Below are 23120 nucleotides of genomic sequence, written 5' to 3'. Positions count from 1 at the left end.
GCTGGCAGTCGGATACATCTTGACTGACCTGCGTCCAGATTACTTTCCCAGTTTCCACCTAGGAAACCAATTCAATCTTTCATTCTCATTCTCTCACCTCTCTCTGTGAATTTCTAAAGTGTTAGGGATTTTCTTCACTTGTTTGTGTGTGTATTTGTGTGAATTTTGGCTTTTCGCCGGCCTCCAGCTGAGACCTACTTTCCTGAAAGTTTTTCTTTTGTATGGTCATTGTTTATCATTTATAATTTAGCAATCACATCTGATTCACATATTTATATCATGTTCCACAACAAAAAGTCTTGTTTTGCTTATATTATTTAAATGTGCACTGACTCAAACTTCAATAGTCAACACGCACATACACACAACACACACACGCATTGGCTTGCCCCCTGCACCCTCTCACGCACTCTGAATAATGAATGAGTGTGTTTGATTAAAGCGGTTGGAGCAAATGGGTTTTCTGCTTTTCAATCACGCTGTGTCGTCGTGACGACGGACCATGTGGCAGAAAGGAAGCAGATATGGCTGATGCTGGGGGGGTGGGAACAGACAGCTGCAACTTTGAACAGATAATAAACAATCACAAGCTCACCTTTGAATCAGAAATCAGTGTAGACACATCATCCATTAATATCAAATCTTTGATAAAAGCATGATAAATCACATATTTGTCTTGCTTTCCAGTGCCCTCATTTAAAACAAAATAAGCTTACCTGTGAATGTGTATTATGATTCAGATGTATTAAAGGATTTGTTCACTTCCAGAATAAAAATTTCCTGATCATTTTCTCACCCCCATGTCATCCAACATGTTCATGTCTTTCCTCCTTTAGTCGAAAAAGAAATGAAGGTTTTTAAGGAAAACATTCCAGAATTTTTCTCCATGTAGTGAACCTCAATGGTGGCCAATGGATTAAAGGTCCAAATTGCAGTTTCTACACAATCCCAGCCAAGGAATAAGGGTCTTATCTAGTGAAATGATTGGTCATTTTCTAAAAAAAAAATTTTAAAATTGATATACTCTTTAAGCACAAATGCTCATCTTTGCAGTAGCTCGACTTCACGTTGGAAAGATCATGCATAGTTGTTCGTCTATGTACTCCTTTTTAAAAAAGTAGGGCAAAAAACATCACATTTTCTTCTCCAACTTCAAAATTGTCCGACATCGTTGTTTTACCTTTTTTTTTGTAAAGGGCGTTTGACTTTTTTTGCACGTTTGCTTTGTAAACACTGGGTCAGTACTTCTGCCTACGTCATGCGTGAGGTCAAGCTAGTGCAAGACGAGCATTATTTCACAGTCAAAATTTTAGGAGCACCTTCTAGTCAATAATTAAAAAAATCTGATAAAAAAATTAGCCTTCCCATTACAAGGTGATATTTGACTCCTTAAAGTGATTTACAGGGGAATTTTGTTTTTACCTTTGTAATGGCATTTTTCTAACTTTATTAAAAGTATGTCATCTTTTATGTCAAATTTTAAATTTTTTAATTTTTTAATTTTTTCATCAGATGAAATCAGTATTAGGTGGCAGAGGTGGCAGAGGTGGCACAGAAGAACACAAAAGAGGTGGCAGGAGTGCAATCAAATTCATGAATTTTAAATAAATTTTAAATATAAAATTTTAAATACAGAAATATTAAATGCTTTAAATAACTGAAAAGATACTTTAAAATTTAAACGAAGTGTGCCAATAATTTAATTACTAAATCATATTAATTTGATTCGTTCAGGAATAAAGCAAGTGACTCTCTTTATGAATGGTAAATTGAATCATTGACTCGCTAGATTTGTTTAAAAATGCACGATCATTCATAGACTAAACACCGCTGTGTTTGAATGGAGATGTGCAGCGGCTCAGTTGTGACTTGTTTCAGACTATTTTTGATGATGAAATACAGCAAAATGAGGCAATAGTGTTATAGTCAGACAATGTAAGTCACTTAATATTAACTTCTTGTTTATTTAACTGTTGTATTAAATCAGCATCTCATTTAAAAACTCCCTTAAAATCATTAAAACTGTCATTCATCTTAGTTCATCGCGATCTCACAAAGTTCCATTATAATCAACGAAGCTCTCTACACTGCACCGTGATTCTCTTATTTACACTCTCCCTACACTTTGTTTATGAAAGGATTTGTGAGATATGTCTGTGATACATTACGCAACGTTGCAAAAACACATAGAAACCTTTGAAGCCCCCCTCAGCGCAAACACAAATATGCTAATCCTGTCAGTCGCACATGATGCGCCTAAATATTTTTTCATAGTCGCACGCAGTAAATGGTCGCATTGTAGAGCCCTGAGCATTTGTGGCATTTGTGTAGAGGCCTGTGAAGCTGCATTGAAACTGCAATTTGGACATTCAACCTGTTGATTCCTGTTAAAGTCCACTATTTGGAGAAAAATCCTGGAATGTTTTCTTGAAAAACTTTAATTTCTTTTCGACTGAAGTTAGAAAGACATGACCATCTTGGATGACATGGGGGTAAATGATCAGGAAATTTTTACTAATCCTAAACTAATCCTTTAAATAGGGAGATTTGTTTAATATTTTAGATATTGGCCTAAGCTAAATCTCTTTTTTTGTAAGAACAATGTTTTGTTTTTATTTAATATTTTGTATTTATTTAATATTTTGGAACAAATTTGAATTTGTTAAATTGATCAAAATTGACAGTATACACATTTCTAATGTTACAAAAGATTTAGTCAAAAAATTGTTCAAAATAAATTATATTGAATATATATTTATATTGTTTTTAACATTGATATTATTTCTTGAGGAGCAAGTCAGCATATTAGAATGATTTCTGAAGGATCATGTGACACTAAAAACTGGAGTAATGATACTGAAAATGCAGCTTTGAAAAATTTACATTGTTAAATGTATAAATATAGAAAACAGTTCTTTTAAATGTTTATAATATTTCACAATATTACTGTTTTTACTGTGTTTCTAATCAAATAAATTGGTGAGCATAAAAGACTTCTTTCAAAAACAATAAAATCGTACCAACTCCAAACGTTGAACAGTATATGTTATAAATATATATTTATTTTATATCTATTTTCATGTCATGTCTTTCTCATACTCACAAGTGTGTAGAAATACTTGAATGTCTCTAATGTGAGACCCATTATGAATAAATATTTATTTATGAGACTCAAAAGTAATAATGTTTAATGTTTTATTGTTAATTTTATACATGAATCTGAAGTATTATTAAAAAATTTCCCTGTAAGCAACACCCACAGACTCCATGTAGGGCCTGAGCTCAGCAAAACGCAGTGCAGAAGAATCCCAGTGTCATCTGCCATCTGCTACTATGAGCTTCTGTCTGACCCAGTCAGCACATGCGTGACGTCTCATCAGATCAAACCTGTGACAGGACACGTCTGCTGAGATGCTGGGGTGTGTCTGATTGCTGTTGAGTGAGCTGTATGTGGATTGATTTTGCTTTGCATTTCATACTTGTAATTATAAATCAAGTTCAAACGATAATGCATCGCCATTAACATTTATCATCATGTCAGCCGTGTCCAACATGCATGAAAGAGTCCAAACACACCTCCAGACACACTCATTTGTTTAATTTCTGGTGTCAGTTGCACCTGAGGGTTTTGTGGCATGTGTTTGCACGCATGTGAGATGTTGGTTGCATGTCTTTGTTTTATTTTATTTAGACATTATCTAAAAAAGAACCGGTTCTTGTTTAAAAACCTTCACAAGTCTTCACAAGTGTTGGTGTCACAGTATAATAAAAGCACAAACATAGAAACGCTGATTAGCTTTAGATTAGCAACAGTGAACAGATATTAATAAAACAAGCAAAATATTTGCTTGATCTTTTTAGTGTTTAAATGTGGGCACACTGATCTGTTGTAAGTTTATTATGGCATCATTTACACAGCTCCATTTTACCATCCTTCCTGCGCAGGAGAGGAAAGCTTGACAAAACGTGAGAAAGAGGCAGAGAGAGGGAGAAAGTAAATAAGTTGTTGGATGGAGGGAGCGTGAAGTCTGACCAACCAGCATCCTTCATGCACCCTTGAGTCTGTGTGGGTGTGTGATGAAGGAGGAGAGAGATCCGAGAGAGATTGAGTTGGGAAAAACAGCTGGCATCAGTCTCAGAAGAGCTCTTGCTCATAGACTTCACACGTACTGTGACGCAAGATATTTTCAGAAGCAGGTCTGAGACATTCTGCCAAACCTGTCTGTCATAAACATGGACTACATTTACATAGATGATTGTTAATTAGCGTGAATGTATTATCCTCTTTTTGTCTTTTTCTCTCTTGCGGTGTTGCAAATGCAACATTTGATCATTAGGCTAAACTGGTTTGTTCTGCTGTGGCATGTTGTGGCACATTTATTTTTAGTGATCTTGTTGTGTTGTTTCTTGGTTTATTAACTAATGGTGTAATGAAGGTGTGAGAACAAAACCCAAAACTGCCAGTGTGAAAATGTTTTGTTGTGTTGTTTAAATTATGTTTATGTAATGTAAAACTTTCTTTATGGATTTGTTGGTTAGTGAGTTTTTAGCATCAGTGTTTTTCAGAATAAAAGGGGATGAATTTAGAGATGCAGCCTCTTAGAAAAGGGTTTTAATGTACTGACAGCTTGCTGTGCTTCAGTGTGCTAACAGAACTGTTGCACTATACATACAAAAATGCAAAAAAACTGCTCCGTGGGTGTAAAAATCCATAAATCGCTGCTCTTTGGGTGCGGGATTCTTTTGTAACATCAAAATACTTGTAAGTCCAAGGCACTCGAATAATGTGAAAAAATATAAAAAGCCTTTATTCACATGGCTTTAAAAACAACATATTTGTGCACGATGCATTGCAGCTAACTCACCTTCATCAGGGTGTAAATTTACAATTTGATGTATTTGGGATGATAATTATGATTAGTAATCCTCTCGTTGTTGCTTTGATACCTGTTCAGGTGACTATGTCATGTGACAAACTGATTGCTTAAATGAACTCTGAGTGTGTTTATAAATTGACACCCTGACGAAGGTTAGCCGCAATGTGTCGGTGCACAAACGTGTTGTTTTTAAAACTTTAAAGCCATGTGAATAAAGGCTTTTTATATTTTTTCACATTATTCAAGTGCATTAAATTGATGAAGAATGTGACTTATTTCCATAAAAATCAGCACAACAGTTTTCAGTATTGATAATAATAAGAAACATTTGTTGAGCAACAAATCAGCATATAAGAATGATTTCTGAAAGTTCATGTGACATGATTTTAATCGATTCTCATTTTTATGAAACGATATTGATTCTTAAATCCCAAGAAACAATTAGTCTAGCCGGCTTTTAGTTAATAAACGGAGTATTGTAGTGCACCTCCCATCCAATAAATCATAATAAGCTTTGTGCTTTGTTACTTTGATATGAAACAAAATGTCAGATTTCAAATCCTGTCCATTTTATTCATTCAAACAAATGGCGTTTTGGCACTGTTTAATGTGAAGTGACAGATTGCTGTAGTGCTAAGAGAAGTGGCACATGAACTGATTATCTGCTTTAATACCAGTTTCAGCATGAAATAAAAATGAATAAACATCCAAAGGTATGTTAAAAGAAAGAGTACAACTTGAAATCCATATCCTGTCTCATGTAATCACTCAATTAGTGTTTCAGCTGCAGAAAGATGTAAATATAACAGCTTGTAAACCATGTCACATAACATCACATTTACCTCAGAAAAAACATGAACTTGTTAGTCAGTTAGAAAAATGAACTGTAGCGAAAAGCATTTTACTAAATATATGCACCATATAACATATTCATTATAATTATTTACTGTTCTTAAATATTTAATTTACACTTGAATAAATCTGTCAAGTGTTCATGACAGTCACCATTAAAATATTTATATTTCAAAAAACAAATTAAAGTATAATTATGTAATTGCAAGTCCCTATTACAGCTTTATTATTTATAAAAACTTCATTAATGGTAATTTAAGAGTTTGTATACAAATCAGTTCATTTTAACCTTCAATATTATAGTAATGTAGTACCAGCGGACTTATTAATGTATATTTTACAGCATTATTTGAGAGATTTTTTTCCTTTAAAAAATGTGCCATGTACTGTACCTGACGTATATTCAAAATAATCGATATCGAAACATAAGGGTCCATTTTGTGAAATTGAGATTTATATATCACTTGAAAGCAGAATAAATAAATTTTCCATTAATGTATGGTTTATTAGGATAGGACAATATATGGCCAAGATACAGCTATTTGATAATCTGGAATCTAAGGGTTCAAAAAAATCAAAATATTGAGAAAATCGCCTTTAAACTTATCCAAATGAAGTTATTAGGAATGCGTATTACTAATCAAAAATTAGGTTTTAATATATTTAAGGTACAACATTTACAAAATATCTTCATATAACATGATCTTTACTTAATATCCTAATGATTTTTTTGCATAAAAGAAATATTGATAATTTTGACCCATACAATGTATTTTGCCTATTGCTACAGATATACCCATGCTATATATATATGAATGACAAGACAAGTAATGTAAAGGTGTGGAAAGCCTGGTGAGATCGTGTTGAGATTGTGAGTTATTGGGGGGAGTTGATTGTGAAGGCAAATCGGTGTAAATAACGAGTATATTTGATATTAACAAGCTCAGTGGGAGGAGCTGGTGAAACACACACACGTTCACAATGAGAATGACTGCACCTGCTCCCCTCAGAATGTGTATTCTTATGGGGGGGAAGGGTCTCTCTGTGAAATACACCAAATCTGTCTACATTGTGAAGACCTTCCCCTGTGTGTGTGTGTGTGTTCATGCATGTTTTATGCTTACATTTTGCTGATTCTTCCTATTGTGCACATTTAATTTAATTGTAGTGATTATTTGTTGGTACTGTGAATGCGTGTGTGGATAAGGCTGCTCGCAGGTCTTTTGTTTGCTGAGGCGGCAGTTTTGTCTCTTTGGGAGCACGAGCAGAGCTGCAGGTTTAAAAACTCCTGGACAGCAAAAGCACAAAAAAGCTGAAGCGCTCAGCACACTTTACAATACTGACTTCAGCTTTTCCAAACACACACACATTCACAAATGCTCTCACACAATACTTCAACATCATGTTGATGTCTTAATATCTCAATACACTTTACATACCTTACACTAGCATCCACTTCGGTCTAATGTAGTTGTTTATGTCTGTGAACCTGAACAGGTTTGAGTCTCTATTGGGATTTTGAGTCACTGTCTTAATTTCAAACACGCATAAATCACAGCAGGAATCAGAAATGAGCAAGTTCTCTATTTCCATGGAGTAAAAATTGTGAAAACAACACACTATGTCTACTCCTAACATTTGTTTACATTTGTATGAAGCGTGTCATGTAAAAAGTGAACTTGTATGTGTTCAAGTGCTAATTAGATCAGAGATTAGGGTCTCCAGCTGTGCTGGATGGTGTCCTGTCCTCACGGGAAATGTTCTTCGGCTGGTCTCCAGAGTCTAGAACCAGACTTACACACTCCATAATCTTTAAAGATGTTGCATATGTGCATATGCATGAGACAGAAAAAAACATCAACCTGCCTAATAAATATGCATTTATGTTATTGTTTGCAAATATAAAACCTGCTGTTCCAAGGTTGGGGGTTGTACCATTTTAATGTCTTTTGTAACATTATAAAAGGAAAAAAAAAAAACAGACTATGCTGGTTAGTTATGTTTTGAAGCATGGCAGCTGGTTTGAGCTGGTCCTAAGCTGGTTATAGGCTGGTTATGACCTGTTTAGGTCCAGCCTTAACCAGCTCAGGACCAACTAAGGACCAGCTTAAAACCATCTTCCATGTTCAAAAACATACCTAACCAGCTGGTTAGTTGTGTTTTTGAAGCATGGCAGCTGGTTTGAGCTAATTTAAGCTGGTCCTTAGTTGGTCATGAGCTGGTTTAAGTTGGTCCTGAGCTGGTTATGAGCTGGTTTAAGTTGGTCCTGAGCTGGTTATAAGCTGGTCCTAAGCAACTAGCTCCTGCTCAGGACCAGCTCATAACCAGCTTTTAACCAGCTCAGGACCAACTAAGGACCAGCTTAAACCAGATTCCATGCTCCAAAAAATACCTGTTCTGGTTAGTTATGTTTTGAAGCATGGCAGCTGGTTTAAACTGGTCCTTGGTTGGTCAGTTGCTGGTTTAAGCTGGTCCTGAGCTGGTTATAAGCTGGTTTAAGATGGTCCCTGCTCAGGACCAGTACATAACCAGCTCAGGACCAAACTAAGGACCAGCTTAAACTAGTTGCCATGCTCCAAAACATACCTAACCAGCATATGGTTGGTTATGTTTTGAAGCATGCAGCTGGTTTGAGCTCTTTTAAGCTGATCCTGAGCTGGTTATAAACTGGTTTAAGATCGTCTCTCCTCAGACCCAGCACATAACCATCTTATAACCAGCTCAGGACCAGCTTAAACCAGCTCAGGACCAACAAAGGACCAGCTTAAACCAGCTGTCATGCTGCAAAAAATACCTGGTTAGTTATGTTTTGAAGCATGGCAGCTGGTCCTGAGCTGGTTATAAGCTAGCTATGAGCTGGTTTAAGATGGTCATGTGCTGGTCCTAAGCAACTAGCTCCAGCTCATAATCAACTAAGGACCAGCTTTAAACAGCTGCCGTGCTCCAAAACATACCTTATGTTTTGAAGCGTGGAAGCTGGTTTGAGCTGGTAAAGTCTGTAAAGTTTTTCTAAGTGAGCAGCTGTAACCAAGCTGGGCAGAGCATAATAAAAGTTGAGGTTTTTGACATTAGCATGTTGCTAATGATACATACATAAAACGTTAGCATACACAAGTGCATTGTAAAGCAGTCCATTTTTGAGCTATGCATCCTGTGATATCTGTGTTTGGAAAGCACACATGCGGTGCTGTCTTAAAAGCTGGTTTGAATTACGGCATGATGCTTTAAAATGCTGTCCAGGTAGGCAGCTCACTAGGTTTTGGGACAGAGAAAATCTCTGTAACAAAACCTCTTCACCTCACACACACACACATACACAGATAATACAGCACTACTTCACACACAGTCTGTTCTCTTTTCTGTAAACCCTTTTATTTCTATTCCTCTGGTTTTCCCTCTCTTCTTTAATTAGCATGTCTCGCTCTCTCCCTCTGTCTGTCTCATACAATGGACCAGTCCATTAAGCTTTACATGAGAAATGAGAGCCATTTTGTAGTCATGTGACAGCGCCATATTAAAGTGTTTGTAGGGCAGGGTGTGTGTGTGTGTGTAGAGGGATGAATTGGAATGGGATGGGGAATTGTGGGGCTTTCCTTATAAATTATTCAAATCCCAAAGCAATTAAAGCAGAAATCTGTTATCACCCTTTACCTTTGCATTTCACAAAGCACAATATAATGCAGCTTTCCACCTCTGCTTTGACTCGGACAGTACCAGTGCTTGACAGGTATTTGATTTTTCTGGTAACTGAGATCCCCAAAGGTCCCCTGCATGCTACAAAATATACTTTGAATATCTTAAAAATGGAAATATTTGAATAAATATAATAAAATATTTTTTAATTGAAAAAATATTACGACATTCTAAAATGTATATAAGCGTTATATGAAGAAAAATTTTAAATACATATTTACATATAATTATATATGTTATATATTATACATATAACAGTAGATTATATATATGTATAATATATTTCATATATATGTATATGATCTACTGTGTGTGTGTGTGTATGTATACACACACATTTTAGAATGTCAAATATTTAATATTTTTTACTATAAGAAATTGCTATATTAGTTATCATTTTTCTGTATTTAATAAATAATATTTATTATCCTAAACTTAATTTAATGACACACATGTAACCTATTAATCAAAGTAAATCACCAAAATAATACAAGGAGCAAAAGCACAGTGGCAGATGCACGTTAACAAAGAGAGAGACTGACTCATTGTGTTTATGATGTTGGAAGTGACATAATGACCCTTTCTGTTTGCCTCAAATATGTTCAATAACAGTAAATAATAAAGCATTATTTTATTTTATCTTGTCTTATTTTTAATTTTATTATTTTATTTAATTTTGTCTTATTTTTTATTTTATTTTATTTTATCTGGTCTTATTTTGTTTTAGGTTACTTTTTGTCTTATTATATTTCATATTTTATTTTATTTTATTTTATCTTATTTTGTTTCATTTTATTTATCTTATTTTAATTTATTTTACTTGATTTTGTCGTATTTTATTTTATTTTTTTTTCATTTTATTTTATTAATACAAAATGCAGTTCCAGTATGAAAAGATTATTGTCAGCTATTTTTTCTTAATTTACCCACCACTGTCTGATAAGGGTAAGGGGCTCGATGAGTCCGAGAAAGTAGCAGCTGTATATGATTTTAGGTGTGTGTGTGTGTGTGCATGCAAAGGCAGCTCTTATCATCAATCACAATGTTTCTTTCCTCTGACATCCCACTTTATCACTCCCTCCTTATCTTCTTCTCCTCCTGTTCTGATTCTCTCTCAATGCGCTGTCATTTTGTCTTTGTCTACTGGTTTTGTCCTGTCCTCTATTAGTCCTTGTTTTGATTTCTGTCTCACAGTCACAGTTATTTGATGTGCATTTGCATTTACCACAGAGTGAATCTCTAAACACAAACTCTTTTTGTGTTGCCCATTACAGCACTGCAGCTCCATAAATACCCTGCTAATCACCTAGTTTAGTGAACTGCTGTTGAAGATGTGTGTTTCTGTCTTTAAAGGCTGGTTGATGTCACGCTGTGATTGAGCTCACAGTAACTGATCTCACAGTCAGAGCTCCCGCTGCGAGACACTTTCACCCGTCTCTCCTCCTGCGCTCGGTCTGTTTTTCGCTACATTGCCATTTTGTGATGATTACAGTTGTATCATTTGGCTCATATAGTTCGGTTTTATTTACATGCTGCGGTCGCTCAGTATCATCCTCCAGGGGTACAGTATGCTTTCCCATTGAATCCTTTGCCCCAGTTTATGAACTTTTTCTTTAGCGTGGCTTTGCCACACACACTGAAGTGTCCTTGAATACGACTTAGTGTGAGTTGTGATGTATGAAATCAGTCGTGGATCTCTCCGCGGGTTAACTGTGCTCATGACTCTCAGAGTTGGAACACAGATTCCATTCCAGATTCTGTTCCATTTCAGTCCTCTGTTAGATAAGCAGCATACATGAGTGACATGAGTGTAGATTTGATCTGCTCATTAAATGTGTGATGCCAGGATCACCAGGAGTGAAGCGTTTGGGAGGATGATGAATCATATTTACAATGCTGATATTCAGCAGTCTATTTTTCTTTAATAGACAACAAGTTTTTTTAAGCTTCAGCTTATAATATATGTACAACACACCTGTTTAATATAAGGTTGAGGTCAAAAGTTTGCATACACCTTGCAGAATCTGCAAAATGTTATTTTACCAAAATAAGAGGGATCATACAAAATGTTATTTTTATTTAGTACTGACCTGAATAAGTATTTCACATAAAAGACATTTACATATAGTCCACAAGAAAAAATAATAGTTGAATTTATAAAAATTACCCCATTCAAAAGTTTACATACACTTGATACTTAATACTGTGTTGCTGCCTGAATGATCCACAACAGTTAAATTGATTCTGAACAGTTAAACTGCCTGCTGTTCTTCACAAAAAATCATTCAGGTCCCTCAAATTCTTTGGTTTTTCAGCATTTTCGTGTATTTGAATGATTTCCAACAATGACTGTGTGATTTTGAGATCAATCTTTTCACACTGAGGGCAACTGAGGGACTCATATGCAACTATTACGAAAGGTTTGAACGCTCACTGATGCTCCAGAAAGAAACACAATATATTAACAGCCATGGGGTGAAAACTTTTGGAATTAGATGATCAGGGTAAATTTAACTTGTTTTGTTTTCTGGGAAACATGTAAGTCTCATCTGTAGCTTCTGAAGGCCAGTACTAAATGACAAAAATATGATATTTAGGCAACATAAGAAAAATGTACACATCTCCATTCTGTTCAAAAGTTTACACCCCTTGGCTTTTAATGGATCATTTTTCCTTCTGGAGCATTAGTGAGCGTTTGAACCTTCTGTAATAGTTGCGTATGAGTCCCTCAGTTGTCCTCGTTGTGAAAAGATGGATTTTAAAATCTTGCAGTCATTGTTGGAAATGGTTCAAACACACAAAAATGCTGAAAAACCAATGAATTTGTGGGACCTGAAAGGATTTTTCTGATTCTTTTTCTGAACAGCGGGCAGTTTAACTGTTCAGGACAAACAAGGGACTCATGAATAACTATTACTAAACAAAAAAAAAAACACAGCTGTGGATCATTCAGGTAGCAACACAGTATTAAGAATCAAGTGTATGTAAACTTTTGAACGGGGTAATATTTATGAATTCAACTATTATTTTCTCTTGCTATATGTAAATGTCTTTTATGAGAAATATCTTATTCAGGTCAATACAAAATAAAAAATAACATCCATTTTGTATGATCCCTCTTATTTTGGTAAAATAATTAACATTTTGCAGATTCTGCATAGTGTAAGTAAACTTTTGTTCTTAACTGTATAAGATATACCTAAAATCTAAATTTATGTGACACTTTTATTGTTTTGATGCTTTGCAAACACTGCTATTTATTTAGGAAATGCAATCAAGTTTTTTTTGTTTGAATTTTTTACATTTTAAATACCTTTTTAGAATAATATTAGTATTAGTATAATAATATTAACCAAATAGAATTCAGTGAATTCACTAAACAATTTTAGTGAAAATATAAAAACTTTTACTAACTGTGTTTTTGCTCTTTTTTTGCAGTGACCTTCTATCATCAAATTACATTGAGAGGCACATATCTGAGGAGGGGAAGTCAGTTGTCAACAAAGTGAGTATAAATTCTCTTTCCAATATGAAATAAATATTTGCTTTAGACCAGAAATATCTTATACCTTTACCTCATGATTAAGCCACTAAATATTTGCTTTAAAAAGCATATACAACCAACAAAACTGCTGTGTGGTGGTTGTTTTCTGGAGCTTAAAAATTGCCACACAAATTAGGTTGGTAGCACATAACCAGAGATTTTTCCACTTAGAAAAGTATGTTTTAATGTTACAGTACTTCATGCAATTGCCCTGACCCTCTTCTTTCCACTCTGTGACCCTGTGTTTCACTCTGGGACGGTAACTATAGTCTGATCAGATCTGTGTCTTTGAGCCACTCTGGGACTCGCAGCTTCATTCTGTCAGCGTACTGAGGCACGTCTGTGTTCAGATGGGACACATCACACCCAGAGCAGAAGGTGTTTGCTTGTTTTAGCCCAATGGCAGATTGTTCCTGTCACACCCTCACACAGGAGCAGGGATACAGTGTCCTATTTGTGTGCTGCATGTTGAACACAATCATTGTGTCAAGGTGTGTGTTTTATATAAGATTAGGCATAGTGGACGTGTCCGGGTTCTCTATTATTCTTTAGAAACTAAAGGGCCCATATCCTATGATTTAACTTTGATACGGCCCCTTTTGTTTTTGTTCTGAGTTTGATTCTTATGAAGTCTTCAGCGAAGACATTTAGATCCACAGAGGCCTCACGCCCACAACCCAGCCTATAAAGCCTGAGGAAACATTGTGCATGTAAGGCTACAAGGGCTCTTTAGACGCTGTTTTGCTTTTATGGATGAATGAAAAAATAGAGCGGTGGGTTCTGTGAGGATGGAGGGAATAATAAAGGGATGGATGAAGAAGCAGAGGATGAAGAGAGAGTCACTAAAGGGATTCTAGAGCAGAAACACAGATATATTTAGCTTCGTCTCCCCACTGCAATCGTGAACAGCCTCTTAGTTTAACTACAAATTGAATAAATACAAAGAGATTATATGCATAATACAAAAACACTATTGTATTTCTCTGAGATCATATCTTGGTGGATCTAAAAGCGGACATCTTGGGATTTTGTGAGGGGTTTGACCACAATAGCATAAAATAATTGGTTTTATTAATTTGTTTTAAAATATACATGTAGCTGATGTCATAATTAAGTAAATCACAAGTTAAGGGAACAGTAGGTTTATTATTTTAAAATTAGCATTAGATTTTAGATTAGAGAAAATAATATTAAAAATAAAAAAATAAAAAATAATAATTCTTTATATCATTTCTGTTATATTTTAATCTGCTGAAGATTTAAATATTTTTAATGAAATATAAAAAAAAGAAATATATAAAAATATAAAAATATAAAAATATGACTTTATGAATAAGTTTAAGAAAACATTTAGCTAATTTTTGCACAAGTTTAAAATAAATTGTATAGAAAATAAAAATTAAATATTCTATTCTATTAGTTAAGAGACTGTGCAACATTTATTTCCTGTATGTTTTTTGAAAGATGGGATTAAAAACATAGTTGTGGACTGAAATTGATCATTTTTATGTCTACTAGTGCATATAAAACTACAAATAATAAACAGACTAACATTCAGATGTTTGAGGTTGGTTTTTTTCTAATGTTTTTGGAAATGTTTTTGAAAAAAAAAAAAATCTTATAAAAAATTCAGTAAAAACAGAAATATTGTGAAAACTGTGTTTGCTGCATAATATTTTTTGGACATTAATATTACAGGATTCTTTGATGAATAGAAAGATCAATTTATTGTGTTCTGGCTGAACAAAACCATACATTTCTTTCTAAAAAAAAAATTACGATGTATTTTATATAATTTTAGGCATCTTATCATGTTAAAGATGATCTCAAATTCACATCCTTTTTATATCTTCTTACCTTTGTATGCTGCATGAGAAGGCAGCATTTTTTAGATTTTGGACACGGCCTGTCTCTCTGCGATTCTAGGCACTAATGCATGCTGGGTCATTAGTCTGAAAGTGGCTGTCTCTACAACAACTGCACTCTTCAGGAATGTCTGTGTTTGTGTGTGTCTGCCCTCGGCTCTTGATTAGCTGAGAACTCTTGAGGACAGAAAGTACTACATGTGGAAAAAAGAGGCAGAAATGCTCCAGAACGAGCTAGAGGAAAGAGGGCAGCAAAGGAATGGATAAAATCCAGCGTATGAAGCTTTTTGTCCAGTGCAGAGAGTGAGAAAAGAGAGAGGGATGAAATGAAATTGATCTGCTGGTAAATGCTGTAGCTTCAGTCCTCTGAGAAAAAGCAGGAAGAGAAAACCTGCAGCCCTAATGGCAGTCGAGCACTTACACTAAAAACATTTCATAAATAACATACACACTAAGGAATGCTCTTACAAGTCTTCTTATCACTTCGGTACAAACGTGGACAGTATAAATGTTGACCCACACACATGCAGAATTCAGTCATTTAATGTCAACATAAAATACAAAAATCCATGATCTTGTCTTATTGCTGATATCGCTTTTATGTAAGTTCGAATGTTAATGTTAAAGAGATAGTTCACCCAAAAATGAAAATTACTGCATGATTTACTCACCCTCAAGCCACCCTACTCTTCTGCTCACCAATCTTGTATTTATTTGATCCAAAGTAGTAAAAGAGTAAAATTTTGAAATATTTTTACTATTTAAAATAACTGTTTTCTATTTGAATATATGTAAAAATGTAATTTATTCCTGTGATTTCAAAGCCAAATTTTTAGCATCATTACTCCAGTCACATGATCCTTCAGAAATCATTCTATTGTTCTAATATGCTGCTCAAAAAAAAAAAAAAAATTTATTATTATTATGTTGAAAACAGCTGAGTAGAATTTTTTCAGGTTTCCTTGATGAACAGAAAGTTCAGAAGAACAGCATTTACCTGAAATAGAAATATTTTGTAACATTATAAATGCCTTTATCAATTTAAAGCATTCTTGCTGAATAAAAGTATTAATTTCTATACCCCACACCCCCCCAAAAAAAAAAAAAAAAACAAAAACAAATAACAAACTTGACTCCAAGCATGAATAGTGTATAATCTTACAGCTTGTTAGATCTTTTTATTCATCAAATAATCCTGAAAAAATGTACATGAATATTGATAAATACTGATAATATGTTTAGTTTTAAACATTAATAATAATAATAATAATTAAAATAAATGTTTGTTGACCACCAAATCAGAATATTCTAATGATTTCTGAAGGAGCATGTGACTGGAGTAATGATGCTAAAAATTCATCTTTGAAATCACAAAAATGAATTACATTTCAAAATATATTCAAATAAAAAATATTTTATTTAAATAGTAAAAATATTTGAAAATGTTACAGTTTTTCCTGTACTTTGGATCAAATAAATGCAGGCTTTGTGAGCAGAAGACACTTCTTTAAAAAAAACATTAAAAATCTTACTGTTCAAAAAATTTTGACTGGTGTTGTATAGTTATTTTTGCTGGAAAGTCATAAGTATAACTCTTAAAATAAAATGTACCTTGTCTCATTTGATTATTTTCTCTCTTTTTGGAAATTGACAGAAGCATGTCATGATTATGCAAAACAGATGAATAACAAATTCAGCAACAGCTGCTTCATATTATGCAGCACTTGAGTTAAAAACAAAACAATAAATCTATTATCATAAAAGGATGATTCTTCTGAATTTACTTGCTGAATTCTGATTGGATGACCAATGATCAAAGCCATGCTGTTTATGATTATTGTTTGTTTGTCCCTGCAGGGTGGAGAACATTGCTACTACCATGGGAAAGTACGTGATATTCCGAAGTCATATGTGGCGCTTTCAACTTGCCATGGATTACAGTAAGTGTGATACATGTCTGAATGAACACGCAAACACGCACCGGTTTACAAAAGCAACGTGACATGCTTTAGTTGTGACTGCATGCTGTTTACTTACAGTAGCCCACAGAATGGTCTGTCTCTTTCCAAGACACATTCATAAATAAACACATGTTAGCAGGCCAAAGCTGCGATTATCCCATTCAACAATTAGAGCTGTATAATTACAGCATGCTATTATCCTTCTCTCATATCACACACTGATGCTCTCAGCGTCTTTGTGTCTGTATGTGTGTGTGTTTCTGTCCTTCTTCCCTTTACTGTTGCTGTAATGCTCATTGCATCACGTCTGGCCTTTTGATCCACTACTGCAAGCGGAAAATGTAATATTTGTTGTGTTTGTAAGATTTACATTTGTATTATTGGCTGCCTGCTGTGTTCTCTGCATAGCTAAAGTAAACCTAGCTGTGTTCCTGAGTCGCTCATGCGCCTGAGGAGAATTGAGTTAGTCTCTATAGAGCCTTACACACACACCGCCTCTCTGTGTGGCCCTCTGGGATAGCTCAGTTCCTTCCGTCTGTATTTTTAGTGTGAGAAGGAGTCAGGTCAGATCCATCTCTCTCTCTCTGTCTCTCTCTCTGTATGTGAATGCACAGAGTCAGGTCAGATGTAGCTTAGAAATAGAGCGGCAGCGCTCTTTACGTTCATAGTCCTCACGCTTGAACTTTTACAGCCTAAATATTTTCATTAGCAAAGAATCACATCTGCACAGATGTAGGAGGAAATTAAAGGGTTAGTTCACCCAAAAATGAAAATCATGTCATTAATTACTCACCCTCATGTTGTTCCAAACCGGTAAGACCTTCATTCATCTTTGGAACACAATTAAGATATTTTTTATGAAATCTGTGAGCTTTCTGACCCTGCATAGACAGCAATGCAACTAGCATGTTCAAGGCCTGGAAAGGCAGTAAAGACATCATTAAAATAGTCCATGTGACACCAGTGGTTCAGTCGTAATTTTATGAAGCTATGAGAATACTTTTTGTGCGCAAAGAAAACAAAAATAACGTCTTTATTCAATAACTCCGTAGATGAACGAAGGTCTTACAGGTTTTCAAGGTTTTTTTCAAGTAACTATTAAAGTAACGCATTAGTTTTAAAAATGTTTGATATTTTTTTCAAATAAGTAACGCCAGTTACTTGTATTCCCATTTATTCACTGATTTATTCATCTCTCCAATCCCCATGTTGAGAGAAATTTGGAGTGAGGTTCAGAGACAGCCTGAGCATTACAGCTGCTAGAAATATAACTTTTGTGTTTTTTTGTTAATAATAAACAAATAAGCAAGCCCAGCCCAGGTGACAAAAAGTAACGCAAAAGTAACGTAACACATTACTTTCCATAAAGAGTAACTCAATATTGTAGTGCATTACTTTTAAAAGTAGCTTTCCCCAACACTGATTGTAATGTTATTAATTCAGGACAGTGTTCACATATATTTTGTAAAATGTTGATATGTTACTTTAAAGGAGAAGTCCACTTCCAAAACAAAGATTCACATATAATATTAACCCCCTTGTCGTCCCAGATGTTCATGTCTTTCTTTCTTTTAGTTGTAAAGAAATTATGTTTTTTGAGGAAAACATTTCAGCATTTTTCTCCATATAATGGACTGATATGGTGCCCCGATTTTGAACTTCCAAAATGCAGTTTAAATGTGGCTTCAAACGATCCTAAATGCGGTTGTAAACGATCCCAGCCAAGGAAGAAGGGTCTTGTCTAGTGAAATGATCAGTTATTTTCATTAAAAAAATACAATTTAAATATTTTTAATCTCAAACGCTGGTCTTGTCTTGGTTTCCTTGAACTCTGTGTATTCCGGCTCAAGACAGTTAGGGTACGTCAAAAAACTCCAATTGTATTTTCTAATTCAACTTCAAAAATAATTTCAAAATCATCCTACATTGCTGCAGAAGTACCGACACAGTCTTTGCAACGTGAACATGTAAAAAAGATCAAACAGCCTTTACACAAAAGGTGAAACAGCGATATAGGACAATTTTGAAGTTGAGGGAGAACATGAGATGGGTGTTTTTCGACATACCCTAACTGTCATGGACCAGAAAAAAACAGTTCAGGCAGAGAAAGACAAGGCGTTAAAAAGTATATAAATTGTATTATTTTTATGAAAATAATCGATTGTTACGATAGATAAGACCCTTCTTTTGGTATCGCTTGAAGCCGCATTTAAACTGCATTTTGGAAGTTCAAAATCGGGACACCATATCAGTCCATTATATGAAGAAAAATCCTGAAATGTTTTCCTCAAAAAACATAATTTCTTTATGACTAAAGAAAGAAAGACATGAACTTCTTGGATGACAAGGGGGTGAGTACATTATTTGTAAATCTTTGTTTTGGAAGTGGACTTCTCCTTTGATATATAACATTTCAGTCAATATGTCATTTTAGTAAAATTTTAGTAAAATTAATCCTAATGAATATATGATGAAATGTAAATAAATGATTTAAAGAAACTAAAATACAAAAATAAATTTGTGAAAATGAATACTGGAACTGACCTGTGTTTTTTTTTTTTTGTTTTAATAATTAAATTTATTGTTTTTATAATTTATAATTACGCACTTGAGTTTAAAAGAAAATGTACAATTGTTAATAGCCAGGTTGGTTCTTTGCAATAAACAATATTGCAATTTAATGTGTAACTTAATGGGTTATTAAGTCTTTAATTACTTGAGATATCTCATATGCTGTCAGGGCTATATTTATTTGATCAAAAATAGTAATACTTTAAAATATTATTGCAATTTTAAATAACTGTTTTATATTTTAATATATTTATTTCTCTGATGCAAAGCTGAATTTTCAGCCTCATTACTCCAGTCACATGATCTTTTTAGAAATCATATCTTATATGCTGATTTGCTACTCAAGAAACATTTATTATTGTCCGTGTTGAAAACAGTTGTGCTGCTTAATATTTATGTGAAAACTGTGATATTATTTTGAATAGGAAGTTTAAAATAACAGCATTTATTTGTAATAGGAATCTATTAAAAAAGTATTTATTTTCCCCCAAAAAACTGAACTGTGGTAAAATATGAGTATATAAAGTGTGGTATATAAGAGAGGTGGTAATACTGAGAGGAAATTATACTATTGCTTGTGTGCGTCGAGAACAGTGTGTATATGTATGAGAGGGAGGGAGTGGTTCTGCTGAGACTGCAGATTTACGGTGGTTTGTCTTAATGCCATATTACGGGTCAGACAAACAGCGTTACGTTCTGAAACCAGTCACGGGCTGCTGATGACAGCCTACAGCAGACACTTTTAAACACCCTCATCGACTGAGAGTTATTTCCCTTTGCAGATCATTGACCTAAAGCCATTAGTGATGTAGTTAAATTGGCTGTTCTGTTATTATACAAACTTGGCTTTAAGATCCTTTACATTATGTGTACACCAGACGCAAGCAGCATGATGCATTGAAATCTATCTATCTATCTATCTTTCTATCTATCTATCTATCTATCTATCTATCTATCTGTCTGTTTGTCTGTTTGTCTGTCTGTGTCAAAAACAGTATCTCGATGAACTTTAATTTTCTGGTTTTCCATTGAAAATTCTTTTGTGCTTCATTCATGTGTGAGAGGGCGCTCTGTATTTATGAATGTAGGCAGGCTAAAGGGCATTGTATCATCCTCCTAATGCTTTCAGAAGTCACCTTGAGTGTCTCGGCACTGTCTGGAGGCTCTCTGAGAGTCACAGACTGATTGATCTAATAGATAAACTCCATCAGAGCAGAGAATGATATCCTCTCTCTGCATGTCTCAAGGCTAAAAGAGGCGTCTGGACACACACATAAACACACACACACATACGCAGTCTCCACTCTGCCTCATTATTCACTTATTAAGTATTATATTGGTACATAACAAGTGTAAGAATTACCTGCATTTGGAGAGTCAGCATGGAAACATCTAGATGGATGAATCTCATTACTGTATGCTAAACATTTGTGCACTAAATTGCATAGTAACCACTTTTTGTACAACATGATAACTGGAAGCCCCTCACAGAATTAATCATGCAGCATGATGAGGTTTATGTGCAACAATGTAGCATAAAATTGATTATTTCATTTTTTTTTTAATTGGTAGGCAGTATACAATATATACTGTGCAGAATTGAGCAAGAATTTTGAATTGAAGAACTTCAGCCTTTCATTTCATCATAGTCATTGTCCGTAAGGCTAATACAGTTGAGGTCACAAGTTTACGTCCTTTTGAATTTGAAGATCAGGGTGAATTTAACTTATTTTGTCTTCTGTAGCCTCTGAAGGCCAGTACTAAATGAAAAAATATGATATGTAGGCAAAATAAGAAAAATGTACACATCTACATTCTGTTCAAAAGTTTTCACCCCCAGCTCCTAATGCATCGTTTTTCCTTCTGGAGCATCAGTGAGCATTTGAACCTTCTGTAATAGTTGCATATGAGTCCCTCAGTTGTCCTCAGTGTGAAAAGATGGATCTCAAAATCATACAGTCATTTCTGAAAAGGGTTCAAATACACAAAAATGCTGGAAAACCAATTTGTGTGATCTGAAGGGTTTTTCTGAAGAACAGCTGGCAGTTTAACTGTTCAGGACAAACAGGGGACTCATGAACAACTATCACTAAACAAAAAAACAGCTGTGGATCATTCAAGTAAGAACGCAGTATTAAGAATCAAGGGGATGTAAACTTTTGACCGGGGTCATTTTTTATAAAATCAACTCTTATTTTCTCTTTTATGTGAAATATCTTATTCAGGTCGGTACTAAATAAACAATAACATACAATTTGTATGATTTCTCTTATTTTGGTCAAATAATTAACATTTTTAATGATTCTAAAAGGGGGGTGTAAACTTTTGACCTCAACTGTATAAACCTCCAAACGTCAGTGTTTTTTAAACTTTATAAAAATAAGTCAAACTAGCATTTTAGTTAGCAAAATTACAATTTAAATGTGAATGTAAATTAATATATTGACTACTAAACTGTATAACTAATTATGCATCAACATCTCTCGTTTTCTTTCTCTCTAGTGGGATGTTCTTTGATGGGAACCACACATACATGATTGAACCAGGAGGAGAGAATACTACAAGTGTAAGTATAATGGATTCATGCATTAAACAAACCAAAGTCCATCATCATATTGTTTATTAGCTATTAAAAGGATTGTACATTTTATGGGTCTGGCTTCCAGTCTCATCCACATCCAGCTATTTTTAGCTGTGCAAAACAGCTCGTTTTGCTGCTTGATATTGCCATCTTACCAAGTTATTTTAATGTATTAATTATGAACACACTGGTTTGTAGTGCAAACAGTTTTACCATTTACTGCACGTTGTTATTCTTCTCGTTATTTCTCTATAGTGGATAATGAACCGGAAGTCTCACCCATAGGCTTACTTCCGCGTTGAAGAAAAAGGTGGATAGGCCACAGTTTCTATAGTCTCTTTGCTGCATCTTTACTTTGGTTTTAAGGAGCTGTAGATGAAACTGTAAACTTGATAGTGATTGTTTGAGGCAAGGAAACAACCCAGCTCATTTAACAGGGTTTTTCCTGTGCATATATGTTGACTGATAAGCCCATCACAGAGTCGATAGAGACACCTGACTCTGCAAAAGCACAGCTATTATCTGCTAATGGCAGAATCCCACATAAACACTGGCAGAGAGCGAGAAGGGCGTATCTGTGAAAGACGAGCTAAAGCTGTGTCACTGAGACACTGAGGTTTTACAGTGGAAATGTCATTTCTCAGTCGCAGAACGATGATCTGATTCATTAAGTGATTCACAGAGGAATGTGGTAATGAAGTGATTTGTGTCATTTAGAGCAGCGGTGAAAGGCTGAGATGTTGAAGTTCCTCATTAATGGGAGAATGAAACCTGTTCAGTGACACAGGAGGGAGTTTATGATCCATTCACAGTTTGCTTTTTTTCTCTCAGCTTTGTGAGATTGTTCAGTTACACAGTTATTATAAATCCAGACCTTTTATGCCATCAGAAAATCTGACTTTTTCTGTGCTATAATCGGGTCCCCGGTGCATCTACCAACCCAGAAAATGTGAAAAAGGACAACCCAGTAAATTTGTTTTTGGTAAGCCTTTCTCTGCAAGCATGTGAGGAAAAAAAAGCATGTCAGATTTTGCTCCTCTTGTGATGTGGTAAGGGGTTTTTATTAAGTTGTCTTCTTCTTCTTCTGAGCCAAATCTTAGTCAGTATCTCCTCCTAGAGCTTTAAAGCTACAACCACCAAACTCGGGTTAGACCTTCAGACTGGTCTGAAGTTAGT

General features: G+C 34.6%; 1 protein-coding gene across 2 annotated transcripts in view; it reads left to right on the top strand.

Moving 5' to 3' along the window:
- Window positions 1-23120, top strand: part of adam22 (ADAM metallopeptidase domain 22) — an 81504-nt gene that overhangs the window by 8586 nt on the left and 49798 nt on the right. For both annotated transcript variants that reach the window (XM_051132249.1, XM_051132248.1), the window contains exons 4-6: window positions 12861-12927; window positions 16689-16771; window positions 21866-21929. In XM_051132249.1, coding sequence (XP_050988206.1) covers window positions 12861-12927; window positions 16689-16771; window positions 21866-21929 — 214 coding nt within the window. The remainder of the gene's footprint in view (window positions 1-12860; window positions 12928-16688; window positions 16772-21865; window positions 21930-23120) is intronic.

The sequence above is a fragment of the Labeo rohita genome, chromosome 16 (assembly GCF_022985175.1).
Source record: "Labeo rohita strain BAU-BD-2019 chromosome 16, IGBB_LRoh.1.0, whole genome shotgun sequence".
Lineage (NCBI taxonomy): Eukaryota > Metazoa > Chordata > Actinopteri > Cypriniformes > Cyprinidae > Labeo > Labeo rohita.
This window is presented reverse-complemented; position numbering and strand designations above follow the sequence as displayed.